This window comes from Lepeophtheirus salmonis, chromosome 2, assembly GCF_016086655.4.
Source record: "Lepeophtheirus salmonis chromosome 2, UVic_Lsal_1.4, whole genome shotgun sequence".
NCBI classification, from domain to species: Eukaryota; Metazoa; Arthropoda; class Copepoda; order Siphonostomatoida; family Caligidae; genus Lepeophtheirus; species Lepeophtheirus salmonis.
In genome coordinates, this window is record NC_052132.2 from 32,839,669 (window position 1) to 32,865,912 (window position 26,244).

The 26,244-nt window shown below is 30.9% G+C and overlaps 1 protein-coding gene across 3 annotated transcripts; it reads right to left on the reverse strand.

The window, feature by feature from the left end:
* Nucleotides 1-672: 672 nt before the first annotated feature.
* On the reverse strand, nucleotides 673-25,957 carry LOC121132199 (uncharacterized). Of its 3 annotated transcripts, none has more exons than XR_011779027.1 (7): nucleotides 24,874-25,934; nucleotides 18,188-18,256; nucleotides 2,813-3,187; nucleotides 2,380-2,736; nucleotides 2,152-2,311; nucleotides 1,370-1,863; nucleotides 673-811 (listed from the first exon to the last, which is right to left on the reverse strand). XR_011779027.1 is itself a non-coding variant. In XM_040727593.2 (6 exons), exons 1-6 carry the CDS (start codon nucleotides 25,735-25,737, stop codon nucleotides 1,562-1,564), a joined length of 2,127 nt encoding a protein of 708 aa, XP_040583527.2. In that variant the 5' UTR covers nucleotides 25,738-25,957; the 3' UTR covers nucleotides 852-1,561. The 3 variants fall into 3 exon arrangements, 1 of the variants encoding a protein (XP_040583527.2); XR_011779028.1 differs by having other exon boundaries at nucleotides 703-830; XM_040727593.2 differs by lacking the exon at nucleotides 673-811 and having other exon boundaries at nucleotides 852-1,863; nucleotides 24,874-25,957.
* Nucleotides 25,958-26,244: the final 287 nt, after the last annotated feature.

The following is a 26,244-nucleotide window of genomic DNA, read 5'->3' on the forward strand; positions in this document are numbered from 1 at the left end:
ATAAAAAAAAAATATGATTGATTTGCTTTTTTAGTATTACGCCACACGATTGATGCTACATGCAAAAAGCTTGCAAGATTTCATTAATCTACATTGCTTTTTTTTAATCAAAAATGTATATAAGGATTACAAGCAGACATACTTTGCTTTATTAATTTATAAGAAGGTAGTTATAATATTAAAGGTATCAAATTCTGAGACATGAGTGGTAGACATACTCGACATAAAATAGTCCCAATAGTACTATTTTGAATATGTAGTAACTCTATAAGAGATTATTAGGAGAAAGTCATTATTCTGCGTTGGCTGAATGTATGAAAAACTGGTGAGACAATGACAAAGTTGATTAAATTATTATAATTAAAATATATAATTATAAATATATTTTTTCTTAAAAAAGTATGTATGTATTATTCGCTTACTAAAAAAGACAAAAAATAAGTAGTTCTATTATATAGTTATAATGATATAATATTAATATTAGAAACAAATCAATAATAATTATGATTAAATAAATTTAAAAAAATAATTATAATACTGTAAAAATCAATCAAACGCGTTCTTATAAATTATATTCTTCTATTTTTAAATATAAGGGAGTTTTTTTTTTTTTTTTTAAAATGTTTTTTTCTTCATAATATTATATAATATATAAAAGTGATAATATTTATAATGATAATTAATAAAAATGATTTGATTATATCAATGAAATATTTATATAATAATGCATAAATTAGACGATTAAAAACAAATTCATAATGAAAGAAAGCAGCAAGTAGTAATTTGCATCCCGTTCCTCAATTATAATTATCTATAAATAATTAATTACACTAGTTGACAAAACTCATGTCTTTGAGTAACCACATTTATTATTGTTATTAAAGCCTTAGAATATGAAGCATATTTAAATTGCATCTAAAATATTAATTACTATTTTCAATTGATTTTATAATCTACTTAATTATATAAGGTTTAGGACCTTTCATCACACACCTTGCGTCGCTTCTTTATCAAATAATAAATGAGAAAATTAAAGAAATCAATCAAAATTGACCTATTTTTTTGAAAGCAATTGTTTTTAAAGTTGCAATATAAGATTTATTCGATTTTTATGGTTAAGACACATTTTAAAAACTTATTAAGATAACGTAATAGATCTTTCAATTGCTGAAATGTTAATTGATATTAATTTTGATTTTGCTATATTATAGGGTTCTTTCACCCAGAAATATGGCCCTGAATCATAATTATACTCTCTATTTTTTAAAGGCTCTGAAGGCTAACTCCATCTTTTTTGATTGCTGTTATGGTCCTTTTAGTGTTCTATGGCTTGAATAACAATAAATTTATATAAATATGGATTTCAGACCCTGTGCAAAAATGCTGTTATATAGTGTTATTAATTAAACTCCACCATCTACAGTTGCTTGTTTTTAAAATCCCAAAAACTTTTTAATGAAAAGAACTTTATCGATGAGAAGAAGACAAGGGGGGAGTGCTAATGTCTCTATCATCATCCTCATTCCCATAAGCGTCCTCATTTCCAGACATTAAATGAAAATTAAGAGTCCTCGAAGTCGTCAAGGATGCTTTGACAATATGGTGGTGGCGATGGTTGATATCCAAGGATGTGATTCCCAAGAGACAAATCATCTTCTCCATGCAGATTTGTTGCATTCACTTGATGATGGTGGTGTTTGAAAGGAGTCGTAGAGTAGGAAGACGAGATTGACCAAGACTCATCACTGTCAGGTTCATTAAATACACCAGAGTCTCGAGGTATGGAAATAGTAGTAGCGGATGTTGGAGGGGGAGGAGGGGAAGAAGACTCCAAAGTTACATCACTATCTCCACCTGAGTTGGCTAAGAATATGATACATGTTATAAAAAAGTGATGATTTCATTTAATGGTATTGCATGTATTTTACCGGAGTGACAAGGGGGGTAATTGAAATAAAAGAAATTAAATTATCTGGAATTTTTTTTTTTTTTAAATCGAATTTAAAAAAAGGAAAGAAAGATTTTATCCTTCCCGCCCCTTGCTCACGCTAAAACCGACCCTGAGTAAATTTGAATCATAAGAGCGAGTAAAATATACACGTAAAAGTCGGAGTACTCTGCTACTGGGTGAGTTAATCATGGGAAACTTACAAGGTGTTTCAGATCGACTTAGGAGTAAATCCACGGCCGACATTATTTTTTGCCGGTGGTTTTCGTTGGTTATTCCCAAGTAATCAAGCTCTGTATCATCCATTTCCATAAAATTGTCTAGGTCTTCATAACCGTTTAGTATAAAAACAGAGATATGCTCCTACATTAAATAGATAATGAAATAATTAATGTACTTCAACATTCCTTATAGTATGATGAATTTCATACCTCCAGACCAATACGTTTGAGAAGGCCCTCAACAGTTTTTGGAATATCTGAATCTGACTGAGAAATGGTTGTATCATTGTGAGATGAACCCATAGCATCATCATCTCCATCGACCGTATCTTCTTCTTCGTCTTCCTCTTCAGAGTCCTGATCCGACTCACGACTATCATGACGTACTTTTTTACCAGACTGATTCAAATTAGAGATTGATTGACTTTTAGGAACAACATAAAAGCTTTTTCTCTCAGGACGAAGGACTTCTACATTGATAAACTTGAAGTTACCAATCCGTCCTTCACATTTACCCTTCCATAATCCATTGGGATTCATAGAAATAATGTCCACTCGATCTCCTCTCTAATAAATATATTTTCAATATACAAAATGGAATAAGGATACTGTAATTTTAAAAACAAACGACAGCAAAACTCACCTTAAATCGAAGGGCATCAATGTCATATGGACTTGGAGTACAATCAACTAGAGCTCGAGCTGTGCCAATGAAGGGACCATTATACGTTATGGGAGGAGGTGGAACAGGAGGTTTAGAACCACTGTGTGAGCCACTCCTAGTTTGCTGAGTGTGTTTATGAGACCGAAAATCGTCGGCAATTGGAAGAGAGGAGGTAGTCATTCTCCGATTTGGGGGACTTCTTGAGGATCTTTTTGACTTATTTGTAATCCGTTCGGCTGATCGAGATCGAAAACGGGACAGTCTTTTTTGGACATCATAGCGGAGACCTCGCATTCTATCTGCTAGACTTGTTGAAGAATTAGAGTTGATGGAAGACCCTTGAAGAGAGCGACCCTTTAAAAGTAAAAATATAATAATAAGCATCAAATAAGAATTTTTATATTTAGAAAATCTTATTTATGGGCGTAAATTCTAGGTAGGATTATGATTGAGCACGTAAATTTAAGTAGGAGCACCTCACCTCGCAGATTATGATTATTGAATGGGAGGGGAGAGGGTTTTACTCTATGAAATAATATCTAGAAATATCCCAATATTACATATTATATTTGTTTTTTATTCATAGACACCAAAACAATCAGATGAATTGAGTAATTTGACATGCGACACCCTTGAGACACTGAACATAGGCTATTTTCGGACGTCGTTGTATAAATTTCCCCCTTTCAACTTTGACAATTTATATAAGCTTATTTGTTACAAACCTATTGCTCTTATAGCATTAGACCCTTGTCCAATATTTGAAGTACTTAACTTGAAAAATAAGTTCATTAAGGCTTAATAAGTAGCACTTTTTTTGGCTTTTTGGGACAAGGAACCAGAGCAAGGTCATAATAAATTAAAACGTATTCAATATATTCTAACACGACATTAAATACCGAACTTTTTCATCCCAAGAGCCAGGGTGTAAATAAGATACCTACACATGTTTGCATAATAAATGTTGTTGTTTTTTTTCTGCAAATCCCAAGAGTATTATATAAAGTTGTACCAATAACAACTGTACTTACATACAACCCAAAGAAATCATAGAATTTGCATCAGAAAAATAGTCATCTATGTTTAGCGAAAAGTAAAAATGATAAAACCAACAAACAAAATAATGAAATTATTTTATTTAACAAATTTAATATATAAAATAGTGTTAGATTCGAGTGTACATCAACTCAAAATTGAAACTCGACTTTACTAAAGCCAAAAAAATTCTTAAAATGACTCAAAATTGCTCAGAATATCTTATTAGAAAATTTAACTTTACTTGAACTCGAGACATTTGAATAATAAATAAATTTCTAGTACCGGATGATCCATTAAAATCTGAACACTTTGAAATTTAAACTTCAACAAGATATAATTTATTAATTAACATTAGAATTTGAACAAAGTTAATACTATAAATAGATGTGTGTCTGAGCTCTCTTAATCATTAATGTAGCCGCTCTTAGCGGCTACGATTGTTTCAAGGGGGCAGCGGAAGGCCTGGCACTCGCTACGGAAGTAGTCCTCTGTCATTGTGTCCCAGTGCTGGCCGACAGTGTCTTTGATGGCCTCGATGTTTGAATGATAGACACTGCAGGTCTTTTGGGTGCATTCTGACATCAGGGTTGTATTATTTAGAACTACGGTCCAGTCGCATTTGTCGGTCCCTATAGAAGGTAAAATTGATCCCCCGTGACGTCAATGAGGGTGTTTTTCCTTTTGTTAATTATTCCGTTATATAAAAGAATAAATTATATAATCAAGTAACAATATAATATGTTCGTATTATATTGTATTATAATGAAAAAAAAATATTTTTTGCAAGATATGAACAATAATATAAATAGATATTTCATACATCTTATTTGTCTTAATGAACCATCGATATTTTTTCGAAAAATTCCAAGGACTGGTCCCATGGTCCGAAGACTGGACTAGACTGAATAATTAAGGAGAGACAACACTAGCTGTAGGTGGGCCAAAAATATCAAAAAGAGTTCAAAAAGATAATTGCTGGGGTCAAAAGTGGCCATATAACCCTCACAAGGCTCTTTCTACCACTTTTTTGATGCTCTCAGGACAGTTTGGTGCGAAACCCCGAGATCTCTACCATGGACCCTCATGGACTTGGCTGTTTTTTCAACTCCTTCAGATCCAGTTTGGACTTTTTGACAGAGCCCCTCTTCCTCTCCAATGTTTCGGACTTGATGACGGCGTAGACCGTGGTTTAGAGACGCCCAATTGCTTAAGGTGCACGAATGGAAATTCGTACATCACGATCAAATGTCATTTTCTCGACTTGTGCGTAAGCTAGAGAGCTCAGATTTTTTTTTTTTTTTTTTTTTGTAACTAATGGTCACTCCTTTAATATATCGAAATGCATTAATTTCAATCCCTCAACCTTAATTAATTTTTCAATGGATCACCCCCCGATATCACTCAAAAGGACAGTAAATAACAAATCTACAAGAGATCGTTTATATTCTTTATCTATTTAAAAGAAGAGTCGATAAGTTAAAAGTTGAGAAACAGCGATATGAGGAATTATTATGTAGACATTTTCAAAAACTAGAACGTGAACAAACTCGAAAATGGTATATCGTCCTTGATTCGACTCGAACCTAACAATAATATATAATAAATTATTTTTTTCTAACATATCAATCTAATAAAATAACATAATAATGACAAGCAGTGCCGTATTACATAATACATTTACAGTCAAATCTGGTCCATCGGCCACCTGTTTTAAGCGTGTGACAAGTTTTCAAATTTAAAATTATTATTAAATAGGAAACCTGGTACAAGAGGTCACCTCCACTAAGGTTTCGCTTTTTTCGTTTCCTCTGCCTGGCCGTTTAATACAGATTTGAGTGCATATGCAAATAAATCTTCGTGATTTTACCCAAAATAGAAAGCAAATACCCGTAAGTAATATGTACCTATCCCTTCTGTGTGTGCTCAAGTTGAACTTTCATTCTCTAATACTTAACACTTTCCAAGGGTCATACATACATCATATGTATGTATATTTAAGTAGGATCTTACTAAAAGGATTTCCTTTTCAGAGGCTCATTAGAGTATAACCCTAAGGACATGAACCATCACAAGAATATATATATACAATGTAATAATAAGTAATACATGATATATTCATTTAAGTTCATATATTTTTATAGTACCTACGTACACATTGAATACTTCTCTACCTACTCCAGGGTTCCTCCTTCGTTGTAACCTCTCACGTACATAGTATGTAGTAGGTACATCATTCATAGCTTACTGAAGAAAGTAAATAGAATAGAAATTTCTTATTTTAAGCTATAATGAGAAGAAAACCTATAATAATACTATAGTATTATTACTACTAAGGCCGGGTTGATTTGCTTTTTCTGCATCAATAAACTCTTTTTTTATTTTATTAAGGGATACCTCAAAGAAATAAATCATGATTTTTAATTAGGAACTTATTATTCATCATTTTCCTCTTCTCTCATTTGAATCCCCTCCTGAACAGAGGAACATCATACTCTTTCTTGCAAAATAATAATTGTTTTATTAGAATTGTTCTATTAATTAATTTTACATAATTTTGTGGACAAAGGACAGAATTTGCCTTTTAATTACATCTCTTCTTCTTCTATCTTAAAGAGGAAGTAGTGTTGCATCAGTCCTTAATTTTTTGGTTTAGTCCAGTTCAGTCTTGGGACCAGTCCGTGGAATCGGTTCTTAAGACCGAGCTGTCAGCACTAGAACTGTTTAAAAAAAAGAAAAAAAAAAGGAGTTAAGTGACAACATCAATGACCAAACTTTATAAGTTTTAGGATTGACTTCAATCGGAACGAAACTGAAGTGGATAGGACTATAGTCTTCAGTCTAAATAAAACCGTCACAACACTAAGAACAAGAAGTCTCTACGTAGGGAGTATGAAAGGGCGCCCCTTGCTCTTAAATTCTTGGAAAATACAAATTTCTTATTTTTGTTGTCAAAAAATGTAACATCTTTTATTAGAGTCAGCTGCCATTTTCCCTACTATACTTGGCTGCTATTTTATTAATTTTCTCAACAACCCTGATTGATTAGTTGAACTCGAATGAGATCTTATTAACCTATGAACAATTCCCTACTATTTATATATATATATATATACATACATAAATGAAGAATAGTACCAATGTTGGAAATAATTGCTTAACTACCAACTGATTTTTGACCTTTTTGGTATTTCTCTTTTTGAAGTAAAAGTGGGGAGTTACAAAAGAAATACCTTTGAGATACGTGAACTTATATTCAAAATTATTTAAATGTAGAACATTCATCCTGAATCACATTAGCTCTTGTTATTAAGCTGTGCACAATTCTATGGAGCTTTTTTAACATAAACGAAGTTAGAGTGTATTTACCTTTCAGGCCTTTTCATTAATAATACAAGAGTCAACTCAGTCTTGTATGATTTAAAACAGCTAATTCTACGTATTATGAACTCAAAAGGGGTATTTATTACTTAAGAGTTTTATATACATCAAGGACTACAATTCAATATACATATATTGTAGATAACATCCATGGATAAAGTAATATTTATCCTTTTATGATAATATCCAAATAATACATAAGTATAATTAACAGTTGGCAATAAGAAAAATACAGAGCGGTCATATGTTTTTTCAAAATTTCCTTTCCCTTTTGTCAGTAGAGGCTGCAAGTTGATAAAAAAGCTAGATTTGGTAATCTATGAAGAATAATTCCACAGTTCAGAAGAATTGTCCTACTTTTATCAACTGATTTTGGGTCATTCTTTTCCTTGAGGCAAGGGTTATATGATATACAATATAGATAGCAACGTGTTAGCAGTACCTTACCTCACTTGCATAAAAATTTACATATGTAGTATTTTGTTGTCAGAAGCCAATTTTTTTTTACAATTCGTTATTAGCTGTAAACAATTCATAAAATAATTATATACTTTGGAAGAATTGCCTCACCAGTAACTGATTTCTGATCTTAAGTTGTTTCTGTTCATAGGAGAAGTTGCGAGATACAATAAAGATAACGACATGTTAAGAGTAGAAAATTGTTTACAGCTTACAAAGAGTTAATTCGAGTTAAACTCAAAGCAATAAACCAAGTAGCTAAACAATGACCACCTGATCAATTACATCTCTATGAAATAACTTTAAATTGAATATTAACTAACCAAGAAAAAAAAATTGAAAAAAATGATACTAGGAAAAATGATAAAGGAAGGAAGGATCTGGGGTATCTTAGCAGAAACATTTTATGCGCAAAAAGTTTGAGGTAGACAAGAAAATCTGGTTAACATAACAAAACTTTCGTTTTCTAGATTTGGTTCAACCAAGTAGTGATCAAAATACGAATAATACGAGGACACAAAAAGAAGAAAATCCACAGCTAATAAAATACAGTCGAAGGTTTTAATTTTATATATCGAGGAATAACCCCGCATTTGTCCACATATCGAGCAAAGCAATATCTACATACCTACCTAATTAGAAGGTATTTTAATGTGTGCATACACTTTATAACTTTTGCAATAAATATATCACTCAGTCTTATCTCTCCTTAAGCCTCCAAGGACTACATATATTACAGAGTGAGTAAGCAAAAATGTCCGGAGCATACAAAGTGACAAAAAATGCTGGATTAGGAACTGAGATAGTCCACAAAAGGAAGCAAAATGCTAAGTAAATCACTTGTACATATGTGTATTAAAAAGAATTCTATTAATTTTCCAATGGATGGCTTTTGTAATGTGTATCTTGGGTTGTATAAGTGCAATAGTTTTAAGCTAGATGGTGTTTAAAAAAAGATTTCGTCACAGTTTTGTGTTTGTTTGAGTGCACTTCAAAGATGAACACCGGCAAAGAGAAAATGCTCCATATTTTACTGTTTTTCTTCGAACAAATCGAAAACGCAAGCCATGCAGCTGAAAATATGATTATGATACTGCAACAGCCAATCACATGCAATTTTGGTTTTGTCGATTCCGTTTCGATAACTTTGATGTGAGAGATGCACTACGCTCTGGAAGGCCAATTGTCAAAAATGTGGATAAAATAATGGAAATCGTCGAGTCCGAACGTCATGTAAGCACTTTTTTAATTGCAAAGAAGATAAATATTAATGATGGAAAAATCCCTTAAGAGGGATTTACTTTTACCACACATATTATAATAGATTTGATTGAGGATCAATTATTAATTTAATACGCACATAATCTAAATAGTTATTAATGCTTTAAAGCTACCAAATAGTACATTTTGAAAACTCAGCCAGTATATTATATATATATATATAATATAGCAATATACAAATCAAATAAAGAAAAAAGCACATCATCGTTTAACAATATATAAATAAATACTCACAACCTTATTATAGCAATAACTAACAAAGTAACACACACATATAAAATACAAAAAAGAGGTACCTTAGAAATGATGACCTTAAAAGAGCCTTTAAAAAAATCCCATTAAATAACAACAATATATAATAATAATATACTATTATATTTTAAGTTATCATGTAGAAATTTTCCACTTTTCAGAGGAAATATATGGGAAAAAAATTCACGTATCTACACATATACACTTATATTATAATAATAATCGTTATTAGTAGTATCATCATCATAAAAAAGGAATTCAATGGACTACGAAGTGTAATTTATAATTTCATTTTCATTGGTAGTATTGATACTTGGTCCGATACGGATTTATTTTTCTTTTAGGGATTCAGTCTTAACTCTATGTATATGAATAAGTAGTTATCCTATTTAATATAAAAGTTTTGGAATCATCGATTTAATATTATGAGGACTTTAGTCGTATTGAGTCTAACCAGTCCATATATAGGGGCGCCCACACGGGGGTGGGTTGGAGGGGCTGCCCTCAAATAAAGGAATGATTGTTTTTCAATAAAAAATTAAATATTTGAAATTTTTTTCCCAAAAAGTTTAATTATTTTGAGAACAGCTGTGGATTTTTGAAATTTTTTTGAGATTAGCCTATGGATTTTTGAATTTTTTCAAAAAAAAAAAAAAAAAAGGATTTTTCAATTTTTTTGTGGACAACTGTGGATTTTTGAAGTTTGTTCCCAAAAATTTAATTTTTGAAATGATTTTCCCCAAGAAAAATCATTTTTTTATCAGTGGCTGTGAATTTTTGAAATTTTTAGAGAATAGCTATGGATTTTTGAATTTTTTTTCCAAAAAATGAGCAATAACAGTCAGTCAGTTAGTTACTTTGAATTTAAAAAAAAGGGATTTAAATAAATGTCTACTAATACGAAAACTAACATAATATTTTCTAAAAAGTCTATTATTTATATGACCTATCCAGCCTGAACTACCATAAAGGACGAAATGTATTTGCTCCGAGAGAAGTTATATGGGTCTCACAAATTAGTATAGGACTCCCAGACTGTAACCCTACAACACTAATTTCCATAGCTGTTCACTATATATATATATATATATTTTTATATTCTCACACAACTTCCCCCTTTTCAATATATATAAACATAATGATTATGATTACTTCACCTCTTATTACGTCATTTGTACTACTGAATAATATAATTATAGTCTCATTATTTAATAATATAAGTATAATATGGATAAGAAAAATAAAAGACAGTTTAAAAGTGCATAATCATGAAGACATAGCTGATAGATAGATAGATAAAGAGACAAGAAAAAAAAACACCTTTGTCCAAAATCATTTTGCGAAAAATTATTTATATTATAGTATTCAAAATTTATAACAATTATCACGTTTTTTTTGTTCCTCTTTACAACTTGTAGCTGAATAATATGTATTTATTAATGCTCTCAGCCTCCGTGCTTCTTGATCAAGGTCTTTTTTTTGTGTATACAAAATACACGCATAAGTAGTAAGCAACCCCATCTCCTATATACATATATATATATCTTCACCCCCATCCTTCTATTAAAAGGAGTCATAATAACAAGTAACTAATGCGTAACTAACTATGTATAGTATTATTTATAAGTCTGTCGAGTTTTATTTATATTAATTCTCCTCTCTAACATAACACAGGGGGGAACAACCCTTTGTTTCTTAAAATGCCTAATAAAACTTACTTATATACACCTAATATATGTAGGGTAGATCAGGGATAGTTGTAACAGGCACTTTTTCTTGAACACATATTTAGCTTTACATATCCGCCGCAAGATGGCACAGATGTACAAAGTATCATAATAAACAAACTAATAACAAACGTAAGATGGCGCCACTATTATCAGGACTGTAAACAAACTACTAATATGGTGTCTAATTTTGCGCCCACATCACACTTTCTCTTTCCATCTCAAAATTGGAGACCGTGGAAGTGGAAATTTAAAATTCAATTATTACAACCTTTTAATAATAAGGAAATAACTGGAGGAGATTGAGCTTGCCTCTTATAGAGAATTGGGAAGGAGGAAGAGAAGGACTCAGAGTCGATCCGTGAACCTAGGAATGAGACCAATATACAAGCCTGCAATTCATTATTTCTCTTTCTATCTCGAAATGGAGATAAATATAGCGGAAAGTCGAAATTCAATCATTGCAACCTTTTATAATACGGAAATAACTTTGCAAAGAGAAGAATATGTTATTAGAATAGGATGAGAGGGATCTCAAATTGTTCGAGATGTTTTGACAATTAACATTTTGGGAGGATCATGAAAGTAAATGGAAGGTCTCATTATGCGGATGAAGTTGTGAGTTTGTTTCTTATAGAGTATTCGGCGGTAGGGTGGGGGGAGATGAGGGCGGTGGAGATAATATCTCATCATTTAAGACACAACCACTTTTTCTTGTATATTGATCTCATCCCTCAGTTCACGGATCGCCCCTGAGTCCTTTTCCAATTCTCCATAAGAGACCATCTCAATCTTTCTGTTGTAGACGTTTCATCATAACATCTTTCAAAGAGACAATATACCTGAAGTTTAAGGTAGGTGTGTAGATAGAACATATTATTATTATACGTTCTAGATATAATTAACTATTTTGTGGGTTTTGATATTTTTCAATTCTAGCTAGGAGTTAAGAAAATAAAAAGATAGCTAGGACCGTAGGACCGTTGAATGGTAAAAAGATTTTTCTGATAAAACGCTGAATCCCCATTATATAATATTATGGAGATTATTGTAGAAAAAAATTGTTATTGAATACAAACTGATATGGAGGGTAAAACTAATTTTTTAGAAGAACAATATTTTTGTAATAATGAAGTCAGCTTCTCAAAATTCAAAACTCTCTTATAAAGGATAAATTAAGAGATATAATAACACTCAGAACAATCATTTGCAGCAAGTTCTGCAATTGTCTTTATTATTTAATATACATATATATTTAAACTTCACAAAATATATTTTTGTTAGTCAGAGCAGAGCAGAGCCCTGAAGTGAAGAGATTTGTGAGAATAAATATGTCCGATCTTTAATACTGATCAATGATGGATTATACAATTTTCATTATATCTTTACTTCGGGCAATATTTGACCTTTAAAAAAAAAAAAAAAAAAAGTATCACGAAGATTATGAATTTTATAAGAAAAAGCATTTTTACATGCTACTCCAAACTATTGAGGCCCTATTATTTCCTTAACCTATGGCTAAAACTACTCAGTTATAATTAGAGTTGCGTGTGTCCTTATTAAAGACCGAGAACTACGGTTCAGTCCAGTCCCACTTGTCGGTTTTTAAAGAAGGTAAAATTGATCCCTCCATGTGACGTCATTGAGAGTGTTTTCCTTCTTTTTTTTAAATTATTCCGTTATATAATAGAATAAATTATTTAACTAAGTACAAATATAATATGGTTGTATTATATAGCATTATAATAAAAACATAAATATTTGTTTCAAGATATGTGCTATGCTCATAATACATATCTCACATGTCTTATTTGGCTCAATAAACCATCGACATTTTAAATGAAAAAAATCCCAAGGACCGGTCCTAAAACTGAACTGAATAAATAAGGACCAATACAACAATATTTATAATCTATTCATTTATTCAAATAATAGCATACATATGTTAATATGTAGTGTTCAATTTTAGCGTGTCTGAGTTGTCGAATCAAGTCTGAGGAAACAAAAAAGAAAAAATTGTTCCGACTTTTGACTGTTTCTCTGTCTCCCCTACTTTTGTTTCGCTTCTTTAAATCAGCAGTATAACTTGAGATGAACTATGAAGTACATTCGTACACTCTGTTTATAAAGGTGTGTCGGAAAAAGTACGTATACGTATGTGATCAGGTGTATATTATTATGACTTTTTCATCCTTACAGCCTACATACAATATATGTAAGTATACTCCAAGATGGATTTCCCTTGATATTATAATTAGAGAAGCCGTACAAGTCAGACATGGTTGTTGTTATTATTTTAGGTTGGAGTTGTATTTATGTACAAATATATATATGATCATCACCTCTCCCTCTCTTTCTCCTATAAGGGATACACTTTATGTCACTGAATATTGTAATAGTTGAGATAAGATTTCTTGGAAATGAAGTATAAAACAATGAAATTTATTACATTATGGCGACGATGATTTGCCCCCAAAGAAGAGTTTATCCAAGAAAGAACGAAACTGCCCAATAAAAGTAAACTTTATATACACGTATGTCACCTCAGCACTAAAGCAAATTAAAATGGGCACTTGGTAGAGTGCCTACGGTCGTTTTTCCATGTACCATGTTTAAACATGTTGAATTTAATATCTACTTCATTCATACTTTCATATGTGTTATACTAATATGTATATGTATTGTGTGCACAAAGTGCAAAGAAATCCATCTTAGTTTTCAAGAATATGAATTTTATTCCAAACTTATTTATAATAATAGCAATCTCCTCTGGAGATGATGCCAATATTCCTTTGTTTGTAGTGATGAAGTCAGCGCCCTATCTTTGTTCAAGAGAGGACTTCAGCTCTGTATCTCAATTTGTTCAAAAGTGATGGTCAATATTGTGTTTTCGACTTTATTTCTTGACCTTGATTTTTATGCAAACAAAAGTATCTTGATTAAACCTACAAAATAACATCAATTTGAGCTCTGATTCTCAATATGTTGTTCTAAAGTTATTGTCAATTATGTATATTTAACGTTTTGTGCTATCTTGACCTCTTAAAAATTTAATAGCTGCTTACTGTGACCATATATAAGCTTCGTACCATGTTGGATCAAAATCGATTTGTAACTTTTGCCGTAATTTTGTTGACCAACAGACTAACAAACAGAAGTGAAGGTCGAAATTGATTAAACTTATATTCTAAAACTAATTATTGTTCATTTTTTAACAACTAATTATACTGACTAATCCTTTGCAGGAGCCACAAAGTGTAGTAAACATGCATTGTTACATTTAAATAATCAAAAATTGATAGGTTTCATTTCAAAGATCCTAATATCGGGTCAAATTAACAATCTCATTAATCAAACAAAGGTTTCAAACTACATTAAACATTCTTAAGTATCTTAACTCATTCCAGAAATTTGAATACAAAGTATATAATTGAAAGAAATATTGGGCTGTCTGTACATATGATGTAAACAAATAAATGTGGTGTTTCTACCTTTTTCAATTTTTGTTCATGATTGTTCTTATGGCGGTGCATCACACATACTAAAAGTAACGGTGTAATTTATAGTCATACCGGTCCTTAATAAGGGACTGAAAATCGATCCCGTTCCTGAATTATTATTGGTATTTCAAAAAAAAAAAACACACACGTTTCAAATTTTAAAGAATTTCCAGTTTGTTTGATATTATACTCGTATACTTAGTTTAAATCATATTTAAAAAGGCCAAGTCGAATCTCCTCAGATGAGAGAGCCATTAAACATTTTGTCACACGTTAATAATTACATTGGAATGGTTATAAACTTAATTTTAATAAACAAGCATCCGTTTCGAATGTCAAGCACTTATCTTATATGAAGGCGCATTACATATAATTCAAAGGTGGGTTAAAAGAATAACATAGTAGAGCGTTCGGAAGTAACGTTATCATTGTTGATGTCGGGCATCTTGGGGGCCTAAAAAACCAAATTTCATAAGAACATAAACCCTTTTTCATTAAGATTAAGGAAAATGGTGAACTATATGGAATTGTTGCGTCAGTCCTTATTTATTCAGTCCAGTCCATTCTTAAGGCCGACCCTTTGTACTGTCAGTTCTAGAACCGATTAAAAAAATAATGTTAAATTATATCATCAAGGAACGAACTTAAGACTGATATGCAGGACTGAACTGGACCGAGACTGAACTAGAATGCAGTTTTCAGTCCTAAATAAGGATCGACACAGTACTATCCGTGTAATGGATGTCAAAATAGGATCGACAAATAAAATGACTGAAACCTTTATCGCCCATCAAAAATCCATCTCTAGCTTTATTAAGAATCAGACCCTCTTATGTATTAAAAATAATTTATTACATCATTACTCATCCTTATTTACATAGTGTAGCCAGCAAATTAACTTTTAAATTTGCAAAGATCCGATATTTTTCTCCAATGATTCTACTTTTTTTGGCCCTGATTGATTCAAAATAAAATAATACCATTTAATAGGGATTTTCCGTAACTATTAATTATACAAAATTCAAATAACACTGTTTTTCTAAGGTATCAAATAGTAATCAATACAGGTACTACGTCTATTTTTAATTTGGAAGTCATTTAACGAAGCTTCACCAATATGTATTGAAAATGGGTTCTTTTATTTAGTTAATAAAAATAATATCAACTATGAGGCTCCAATATGACATCCCATACAATTATGATATAATTTGCAATGTCAGTGAAAAGGCTCTATAATCTAACCGTTTTATTGCGAAGCAACAATCGAGAATAAGTACAAACAATAATTGGAAATTCAGTTACTTGCGTAGTATATAAGTACATATCAAACAACTTCTACCTACTCATACTTCTAGATAAGACTAAAGCAAACAATAAGAATTACTCATTGGCTCCCTTAACGGACTTTTATAAATAATATAATTATTATGTATCTAAGTATTTTATTAACTGAACTGAAGGGATAATAATTAATAAATAGTCCGATTCACATTTCTGGGTGAAAAAACAACCGATTAAATAGATGATGTTTTGTTTTTTTAAATCCAGAAATAATTATGATTATACAAATGTACAAACATAACTATTTTGGACACTCTACATCATTTTCCTTGCGAAATCCTAATTGCAAAGGATCTACATAATTATTTCATGGGAATATACTTTTTCTCCTCCTGATCAATCTTAAATTGTGGATTCATATCTTTTTATATTAAAGATAAGAGTGCCAATGATGTCATCTCTCATGTCTAAGATTATATATATTTTTTTAGTCTTTGAGGATATAACTGATTAAATAAAATTAAAACCTCTTAAATTGCACAAGATCATAAGAGGTTAATGATATTAATTAATAAAGGGTGCAAAAGGATGATAATGTATCCAAAATGGCTTAGTTCTGTCTAAGCAGACCCTAAGGAAAGAGGATACAAGACATTTAAAATAATAATAAAACAAAAAACATACATAACTAAATTATGTTTTCACAGGCGTTTGATCAAAAAATGACAAGGGATGTGACTTTTGTTACCTCCTCTATTGTGCGTGTACACGTATATGTGTATACATATATATAAATGATATCGGAAGAGTTGCTCTCACAAAAATATAATTTATATATATATATACACTTACGTATACGTGTACAAGCACAATAGATGTGGTAACCCGCCTATAGGATCTCTTTAGTTCTGTCAAGTTCTGGGGTTTCAAGAGTTAAGGTGCAATTTAACGACTTTTCAAGTTGTTTGTTTTATACCAAAATGTTAACTTAGTTTTTTATAAAATGCTTTATCTTCCATTGTAGGAATTATTGATAATTAATTACAAAACAATTAGTAGGAGTAATAATAATTAATTACTAGACAATTAGTAAGAGAATTACTTTTTTAAATTGTTAGTAATTTGCAATATTGATCAAATAGTGATGATTCTCAAACTGCCAATTTAAACAACTGATATATCGTTCGCACTCTAGTACTTATATAAGTATGTAAAAACTTTGCTCATCAAAGGAAAAAAATATGATCATATTAAGTGATTTTCTATATACTATGTATATGTTTTTTGTATTTGATATCTATGAAGTAAGAAAAAACAAAAAAACGGAAGACTAACGGAAGCCAGATAAATAAACAATATTTTGCCAATAAATTCATGCTTTTATCAACTCACGGAGGATATTTCCTATTTTTTCCTTTTTTTTATATCAAAAGACGAATGATGTGTAACGTCTTATTATTATTTATTCATAAATGGTACATCAACAAAAAAGTAAGCTAGAATTATTTCCCGAAAAATGGCGTCTGGATCACCTACATTTGTATTCTTCAACTAATTACCTTTTACTTCTGTTAATTTCATATTCTGAATAATCTGTTATTTGGGTCGCATATAGAGGTCACAAAAACTTATTTCCATAATGAAAGAAAAGAAAAACATAAGATTATGTTTGAAAGGCTTTATATGGGGGATAGTGTTGTCACAATACCCATATTTTGTACTGCATCCGGTACCCAAATAGTTTAGGTATTTCGATACTTTATCGGCTTAGAATATAAACAAAAAAAAAAGGACAATTCACAAGCACTCACGGGCCTGCCCTCAGGATTTTTATTTAGAACGTGGGAGGGCCAGCTTTGATGAAATTTGATGACGTCATTTTATAAGACAATTTTCAGTATTATCTTTGTTTAAAAGTACAGATTTGAGTCAGTATCCCGTTACTCCTTTAGTACCAATATACCAAACAACACTAATAGGGGCCAAATAAAGCCTGTAAAATAGAATGTTTTAAATAAATACTACACATTATTGGTTATTAGACTCATCCCAGAAATTTAAATATAGAGCTGAAAATTGACCTAAATATGTTCTGAAATATGATCAAGTAAAAAGAGATAGGTTAACTTTTTTTTTTTTTTTCAAGATTGTTTTTGTGTTAACTCACTATTCATCTATTCAACCTGACTCCAATTATTTTATAATATATGGCATACCCAAATAATAAACCAAAAAATAAAATCATTATCTAAATAAAATTGACTCAAGCGTAAGAATTGACAAAATCTTATCTATAAATAAATAATTAAACCTAATCGACTTAGACTCATTGAGTAATGCTTCAATAAATTAATCAATAAGTCAGTCTTCTTAACCCAATAATATATATACATAATATGAATAGAATAAAAATTAATAGGTTATTATCGCATCTTTACCCTAGAGATATCATCTTCTCCACTACTGCTGTTCTGAGTGGTTAAGGAAGTTCGATCATCTCCAATTACCTGGAAAGAAAAAAAACAAACAAAATTAATAATTTGAAAGGTCACTACTAACCAATAACACCAAAGAGGTGAAAATACATATGAATTATGATGTATTGATTCTTATACACACATATATATATAATTATGAAAATAGAGAAAGAAAGAAATAAACAAAAACAATGACACGTCAACATAAAAGTAAAGTCTAATGAGTCTAGATTATATGTGTATTCTTCCACCAATTACTATCTTTCTTTTCTATTAAATAAATTATTCTAATTCATCCGTAGTCCTTAGAAGGCATCGAAAATTGCACTTCAATGTAGATCGCAAAAGTAATCGGTCACGATAAAGAAACAAAGTAGTATACATATTATACTTAAAAAGTCATATCGGTGCTTAATATAGACTTATAAATCAAATAAATGCTCTAGACTAGTGGTTCTCAAACTGTGGTACGTTGTATATATATAAAAAATATGGCTAAGAACTATAGGTGAACAATTATCTCTTTCATAAAAGATCACAATATTATGGTATAATTTGTCAAAGTTTACAATAATGATGATTTTTTTCCAAGGGGTTAGTAATCTAAAAAGTTTGAAAATCATTGTTTTTACCTGAGTTGGTTAATCTGGAATAATTTTTTCTATTTTGAAGAGATCAATATAAAAGAAATTGTTTACAAAAAAACAACCACATTAAAATAAACCATTACTTATGTTAATTTTCAAATTTTGCTAATTTGTATTATGAAGTACCATTGCCTGATAATTATACGAATGTACATTATTGGAGTTTGTACCTACAATATACGAGTATATTGTTAATAATTTTTTTTACCTACCCCGTGCTTAATTTAAGAGGGGATACATCTATATAATATAGCGATCGAATATATTCCTGTTAAAAGCGTAAGAACCAGTGCAACAGACTATAGTAATACCTTGATATGAGTTTAATTCGCTCCTAGACAGAGTTCGTAAGTCAAAGCAATGCAACTTGAAGCAGCCAAGTCGTAACCAGTTCGTATGACATTAAAAAAACTCGTATGTCAATACAAATTGTTGTTTCGAATCCACACCTCGTATCTCAAGTTGTATTGCTCACCATAAACGTTGCACCATTGGGGGAATAAGTCCCACTAATTATCAATACTCCGAATACAACCACTTATTGTAAATTGGTTTACAATATAACACACATGGATTGAAAGTCCCGGGCTCCACACATAGATAACGCTTCTTTTTTTTGAAATTCATCTCCTTTTCAGTTTATATTAACTTTCATAAGACAGCTGTCAAAACTTTTATGATAATTTGTTCTTCAGTTTGTGAGTTAATTTGCTAAGTGTGACGCTACCTTTTTTATTTACAAAACAATTGATGGGAAAAAAATTATGAGTTTTAATTTTATACAGCTTCTCGATAGGATAAACACTGTTCAAGCCTAGCAATGGCTTTGAAGTGTTATGGAGACTCTGTTCCATAAAGGGAATAATTATAAATAAATAAAAAGCCCAGTTTTGAACGAAGAAGAAACAACATGCTTTTTTGTTAAAATCCGGAATTTTCAGCCCATGTGTTATATACAATATAATAAAAAATTTACCCCAAGAAACCCCCTCCTTAAAAAAGAAAAATTGGTTAGCATCGCCACTGTTGCTCATATTTATAGATATTTCATAAATTTGGATATAAGGCTTCAAATTGACGGAAGTTATATGCTTAAAAAATATTGGGCCGTTTATGTATATTTATTTATTAAGAACCTAAATTAGCAAATTTTCATTTGATTCATTTTTGATCGATATTGCTGTTGTAGTGACGCATCACATCTATTTAATCATTATTATTGCAATCATCAACAACAGTAAGACGAAATGTTATAATAGAATATAATCTTTAACGGCTAAGGATCATCAAAAGAGAGAGAGAGAGAATGAAGAAGAAAAAAAAAACCCAGAAGGAGTAGGAGGTAAATTTTCTTAATCATTGCGGGGGAGAAGAGACTTGGAGTAAAACAAAAACAGATAGTCTCTTTACTGATTTTTGCCTATACTTGTTGAAAAGTAGGTATATCTTATGTATTATAATATAAAGAAGATCACTTCTCTTAGAGCTACATCATCCATTCCTATATACACTGATGGTGGGGTATAAAAACAACAATATAGGAATAAAAGGGGAAATGGGGTGAAAGCCTCCTTCCCCCCTAACGAAAAAGAAAGTCATTTTGGTTGTTGGATTTCTTCCTCTTCGCCCTCCCCCTCATATACATACATAGGTGTTGTACCAATTCTTACAATATATATAATGATACTACTACCAATATATAACTTTTGGTTCTAAGAACTAAACATATATATATATGTTTTTGTCTTAAAAGTCAAGAAAAAGTATTATTTATCATCTGGGATAATAGATGGGGAAAAAATGTATTAAATACATATATATAACTTGGCAAAAGGCATCGTCAATTCTTTTATGGTTCATACTTATTTGTATGTATGAAGGAAAAAAGACAATAATGACAACTATTAGAAAGAAAAAGTAGTAGAGAGTATACACATAGACTAAACGGTCTCTCCCCCTTGAATATTTATATATATGTGGTGCGTCAAAACAGAAGCAATCTTGAACAAAAATCAAGAAAAAATCAACAGTTTATTTATTTACTTTATATAATATACATACAACTTAAGATGTCATTAACATATTTGGATCAATTATGGGCTAGTTATTCAAGTTTTTGGGATGAGTTGAGACTCCCCAGAAATTTAACTATAATTTAAAATAATTATTTTTTATTTATGTGACTTAATTTAGCTCCGATAAGGGCCTTTTGAATAATATCGATCAATTTCTAATTATTTAAATCTAATGATGCATTGTTGCTACATTCAAAAGGGAAGAATCTATTTTGAGAAAAAAACTTTCGAGGCAAAATACTCAATTATCGTTACCCATCAAAAACTATCATAATATCTTCAACTAAAAGTATAGTGCTTATAGAATATTCCATATTTATGTAGTCTAAACAGATCTGTCCCTAAAATAAGAATCCCAGATAATTCCAAAAGACTAGCGTATATGCCTTCCACATAAGTTTCTTTTATTGTAAACATTATTTTTAATTGAGGGTATGATGATATTTTTTTGAAAGGTACAGATAATCGAGTATTTATCCTAGCTTGCTTTAGTGTTGACTACTCACATATATAAATACATATTATAACAAAATAAAGAGGCACACCACAAAGAAAATAATACACTTTCCCTAATTAAAATCCTTGTTTCCCAGGGATTTCATTATTACCTTAAAAAAGAAAGAAAAAAATTAAATGTTAAAAGTGTCAAATCAATGCTAACGTTGATCTATTGAACGTTGAAGTAGCAATTATTATATGATATGACTTATGTATCACCGTGGAAAGTAGACATATATTAGTGAAAACAAAGTAAAACCGCGCGTCAACCTTCACTCTTCATCAACCCTTTATAACGATGATGGTACATCTCTCCAGTACGTCTTACTATTCAAAACAGAATACGGAAATCATTTCTATTTTTAAAATAAAGAAACAACAATAAACACACACAAAAAAAAATATATAAAAGAATAACAAAGCCTTGGATCCTATCTTATACAATCTGTAGGGTGTTTTAAAAAAAAAAATATAAATCTATCTATTTGAAAAAGGGGAAAGAAATCATATTTGCTGACTGGATATGACAGCTAACTACTCACACATAGGTAGATAGGAACGAATACTTAAATGCAATACCATGTCAGTATATTTATAAATCCACTGATTACTTAATCGAATTTCTATAAGTAGATATATATATATATATGTTTTATATGAAATACTCCTTTAAGAGACGATGAAAGAACCCTTCTTAAGAAATAAAGAGTTGTAAGAAATATATGAATGTAATAAAATTATCTGACCATTCAAATTGAAAAAAAAACATCATTTATAAAAGAAATATCTTTTATAAATGATGGTATGTAGGTATATTTACATACATTAGGGCAGTTTGTTATTATTCAACTCTTTTCGTATTTCAGTTATGGGGCGTACAGAAAAACTGCGGTTAAAAATAACATAATTCAAAATTGTATTGTACATCTCTATCAAAGTTTGAAAGAAGGCAAATATTCATTATTTAGACAATCAAGATTACAATAGACTTGATATACTTAACAATAAAAAATATTAATAACTTAGTATTGGTAAACTCACCACTTACATATGTAGCAGAAATAAATAACGTAAGTAAATTTGAGCATGGGTATATTTTGATCTTTATTTTCTGAAAATGTGAAAAAAAAGAAGATCCACGCTATAAACAGATCCTCAAAACGATATTCTATTTTTTCTCTACATAGAATGACTTAAGAAAAAAACTCTTTACTAATATTTTTTATAGGATATAAAAGTGTCTATCAAAATTGAAATATGCAAAATAAAGAAGAATGCTTTATTTTCATCTTTAATGACTAAATAAATAAGTTTTTCTTTTTTCAAACTTTGATCGAGGTGTGCAACCTAGATCATACAGTAGAAAAATGCAATTTTGCATAGATTATTTTTCTTACACTTCTCTGCAATAGGCTTAATCGCAATTTCAAAAAAGTTAAAAAGCAAACCGTCCTAATATAGATATATATAGACTTATAAATAAAAAGACCTTACTCGAATTCTTTCCATGACGTTGTCTAATAATCACATCAATAACAACTAAAAAATCACCACAAAATTCCTTTTTAGAGTGTAATCACATTGAACAGTATATATATTATTATAATATGCGATGATGATTTTTAAATTGGAAGAAATGTACCAACAACAAATGCAGGAGAATATATAAATAAATACACACAAATACGTCTACAAGGATTGACGATGAAAAGAGAACTAACTGATCATCTTTACGCTGATTGATGTAGGGGGTAAATAGATAGCGTCTATTAATATATATATATATATACACGAGTAAATACATATCTATAGAGACAGGGTGGCAAAAATAATGTGTAGTTACTACTTTTCAACAGTGTACACTAATTAATCAATATATGTTATTTTTATAGAAAAGAAAAGGAATATTTAAAAACCCCTTTATGTTTTCAACACTAGGGGAAGATTGGGGATTTATCAATTTGTACACTATAACAGTAGTTCCCAACCACTAGGTAGCGAGCCATTAGGTAGTTAAAAATGCTCGAATTTTCTTGTATCATTATTATTATCAGTCGAAGAATGTTTTTTTAAGGTTACTTCTGTCAGAATAACTAAAAGGCTTAAATGCTTCTTTGCCTATTTCATCAAATAAGATTTGCATTTTGGGGTTTATCGACACAGTGGGGGTAATATAGGTGAAGTCGAGATTAATAGAAATACAAAGTTTAGACCATCATGTAATCGGGCTTGCTAGAATTTTCAATTTGATGTACCGTACCGACTACTAGGCAAGACAGCTAGATTTTGACGTAATAGAGTATGTATAACAGCGGGTACTCTAACAGTAACAGTCAAGGAAGGCAATATATAGATACTTTTGATAATAATTATAATCTATAACGTCATTATCAAAAAGAATGATGGAAGTCAAAAATCTGTCGGGAAAGGAATATGATATAACCCTTTATTATCCCGAGGGAGGGTATTTAACTTTTCTAATTATTGCATATAATATAAAATTCAAAAAATGCCTTATTTCGAAAAAAAACTTGTGGGCGGCCTTAGATTCGAAATATGATGATTACGTCATTCATTATTAAGACAGACAGATAAAATACCAGTCCGTAGTACAAAAAAGGTTAGGGACCCCTACATTTTCTCGTGGATTGGGTTAATTTAAGCAAATGTATGCATGTAAAAAGGATTTCTGAGATGGTAATATTGCCAGAGCAGCGCATTGGATTAAAAAATTGGTTTTGTTATATTTGAAGACGACATAATTTCATAGTCCTTCAATCATTCTTCCTTCAGTCTTTGATAGATTATCAAAATTCAATAAAAACTCTAATTCAAACAGGATAATTATAGAACGGCAAAAATTAATGTGTAGTTCCTATTTTTCAACTGAGTACACTAATTAATCGATAAATATTTTATTATGTATTTTTAAAGAAAGACAATAAAATGAATATTAAAAAACTCTGAGATGTTTTCATCATTAGGAGGCAATTGGGAATTTGTCTTCCTTCCTTTGATTGTTTGTCTGTCAATATGTAGAATTACACCCATCATGGATAAGAAATCGTAGATTTTAACGATTGCTGATACGTACTTACACATTAAGTAAATGAACCATAAAATTTGAAAGAAAAAAAAATCAGCTCGAGCAGATGCCAAAAAAACTACATCATCGCTGGATAGAGTAGTAATGAATATAAATACAATTTTCATACGGGACTATACGGAAAAGATAAAATAAAATCATTCGTAAAATGACACCGTAATTGTCAATTTATTTATTTAATAGATAGGAGATTGAACTTGAGAGTCTATTTATAGTAAACTGAAGGATTTTTAAATCCCTATTGCTCTTTGAGGATTTTTTTCTTTGAAGATTAATTAAAATAGCTCAAAACTACAAGTCAAATAAAGAGGTATCTCTTACCAAACTACTGATATCTGACTCATCAACAATATGCTGTTCAGAATGAAGATTACGTTGATTATGGAGATCTACAACCCGCCTGTGATGTGATGCGGAGCGATTCCCTTTCAATCTCCCAGTGAGATTGGAAGAGAATCGTGTTAACGGGTCAGGAAGTCGAAATGTCTCTTTTTTCTTGGGTCGTTCACAGCTCTTTGAGCGATAGAGGATAGCACTGTGACCTGATGGCTGATGGTGTTGACTACTTAGTTTTTTGGGAGGTAAGCGAGGAGGAACCTCATTGTCGACTCTATCCGCTCTGAGGCGTCTGACACGAGAGGGAGGAGTCGGAGGAGGAGGATCATCTTCAGATTCTGAATCTCTATGTTTTTTAGTAGGGGATCGACGAAGCTCTTGGATGATGAAGGGGTCCTCGTCAGAGCATTCGTCCATTTCATGGTGCTGTTCATAGTCTTTGGCTGTTTTTTGTAGGATGGCCTCATTCCATGTCTTGTTATAGAAGAAATGGTGAGAATGAGAATGGGGGACTCGAGAGTTTGAAAGGAAGGACTCTTTACTCCCCGCAGTCTCAGTAGCACAAGATTTCACAGAGTTATGGTTATTATTGTTCTGCTCAGGGAAGAGATCTCGAGGATCAAATGACTTTGGACGACGGGAAGTGGAAGACGACGTTGGACAAGGAGTGTTCCCATTCTGTTGCATTTTACGAAGTTTCAGCAAAACGCGCTGACTTCCACTCACAGGTGCTGTTACTTTACTCTCATCCATATCTAGATCAGGGCCTTTACTATCATCACCGCCACCGCCTTTGGGGATGCCAGAGGAGTTCTTTCTCTGTAAATTACTCCAGTAGAACTTGTACATCTTGATTCAAAAACAGGAGCAAAGATCTTTTGATTAAGGGATTTGTCACATTTTCCACATTTTAGCGAATAAATATTTAATTTAAAAAAATAACACCATTTAAAAATAAAAATATGGGAAAGAGTTGAATGAACAAAACACGAAGGAGCGGTCTAACCACTCCACACCACTTTCTCACTTCAACTAAATCCACATCCAGAGCTTCCTTTTTTTTTTCTTCTTCTTTTTTTCCTTTTTTTCTTACAGAATATCTTGTTGTGTGAGCTACGCCGGTTTCTTTCTTTCTTTGCTCTACTCCACTCTTAGTTGTAGTTGTTGTAGTACACACTAACATCACATCCATGATACGTACATACTCACTCCTCTCAGCAGATCCAAAGAAAAGGAAAATCTTCTCTTATTCTTATTAATATTCACCATACTTCTCTTTTCTTTTAATACTTTTTTTTTTCGTACGTCTTGAAAAAAAACTATTTATGTTCTTTTTTTGACTACATATAATATGTA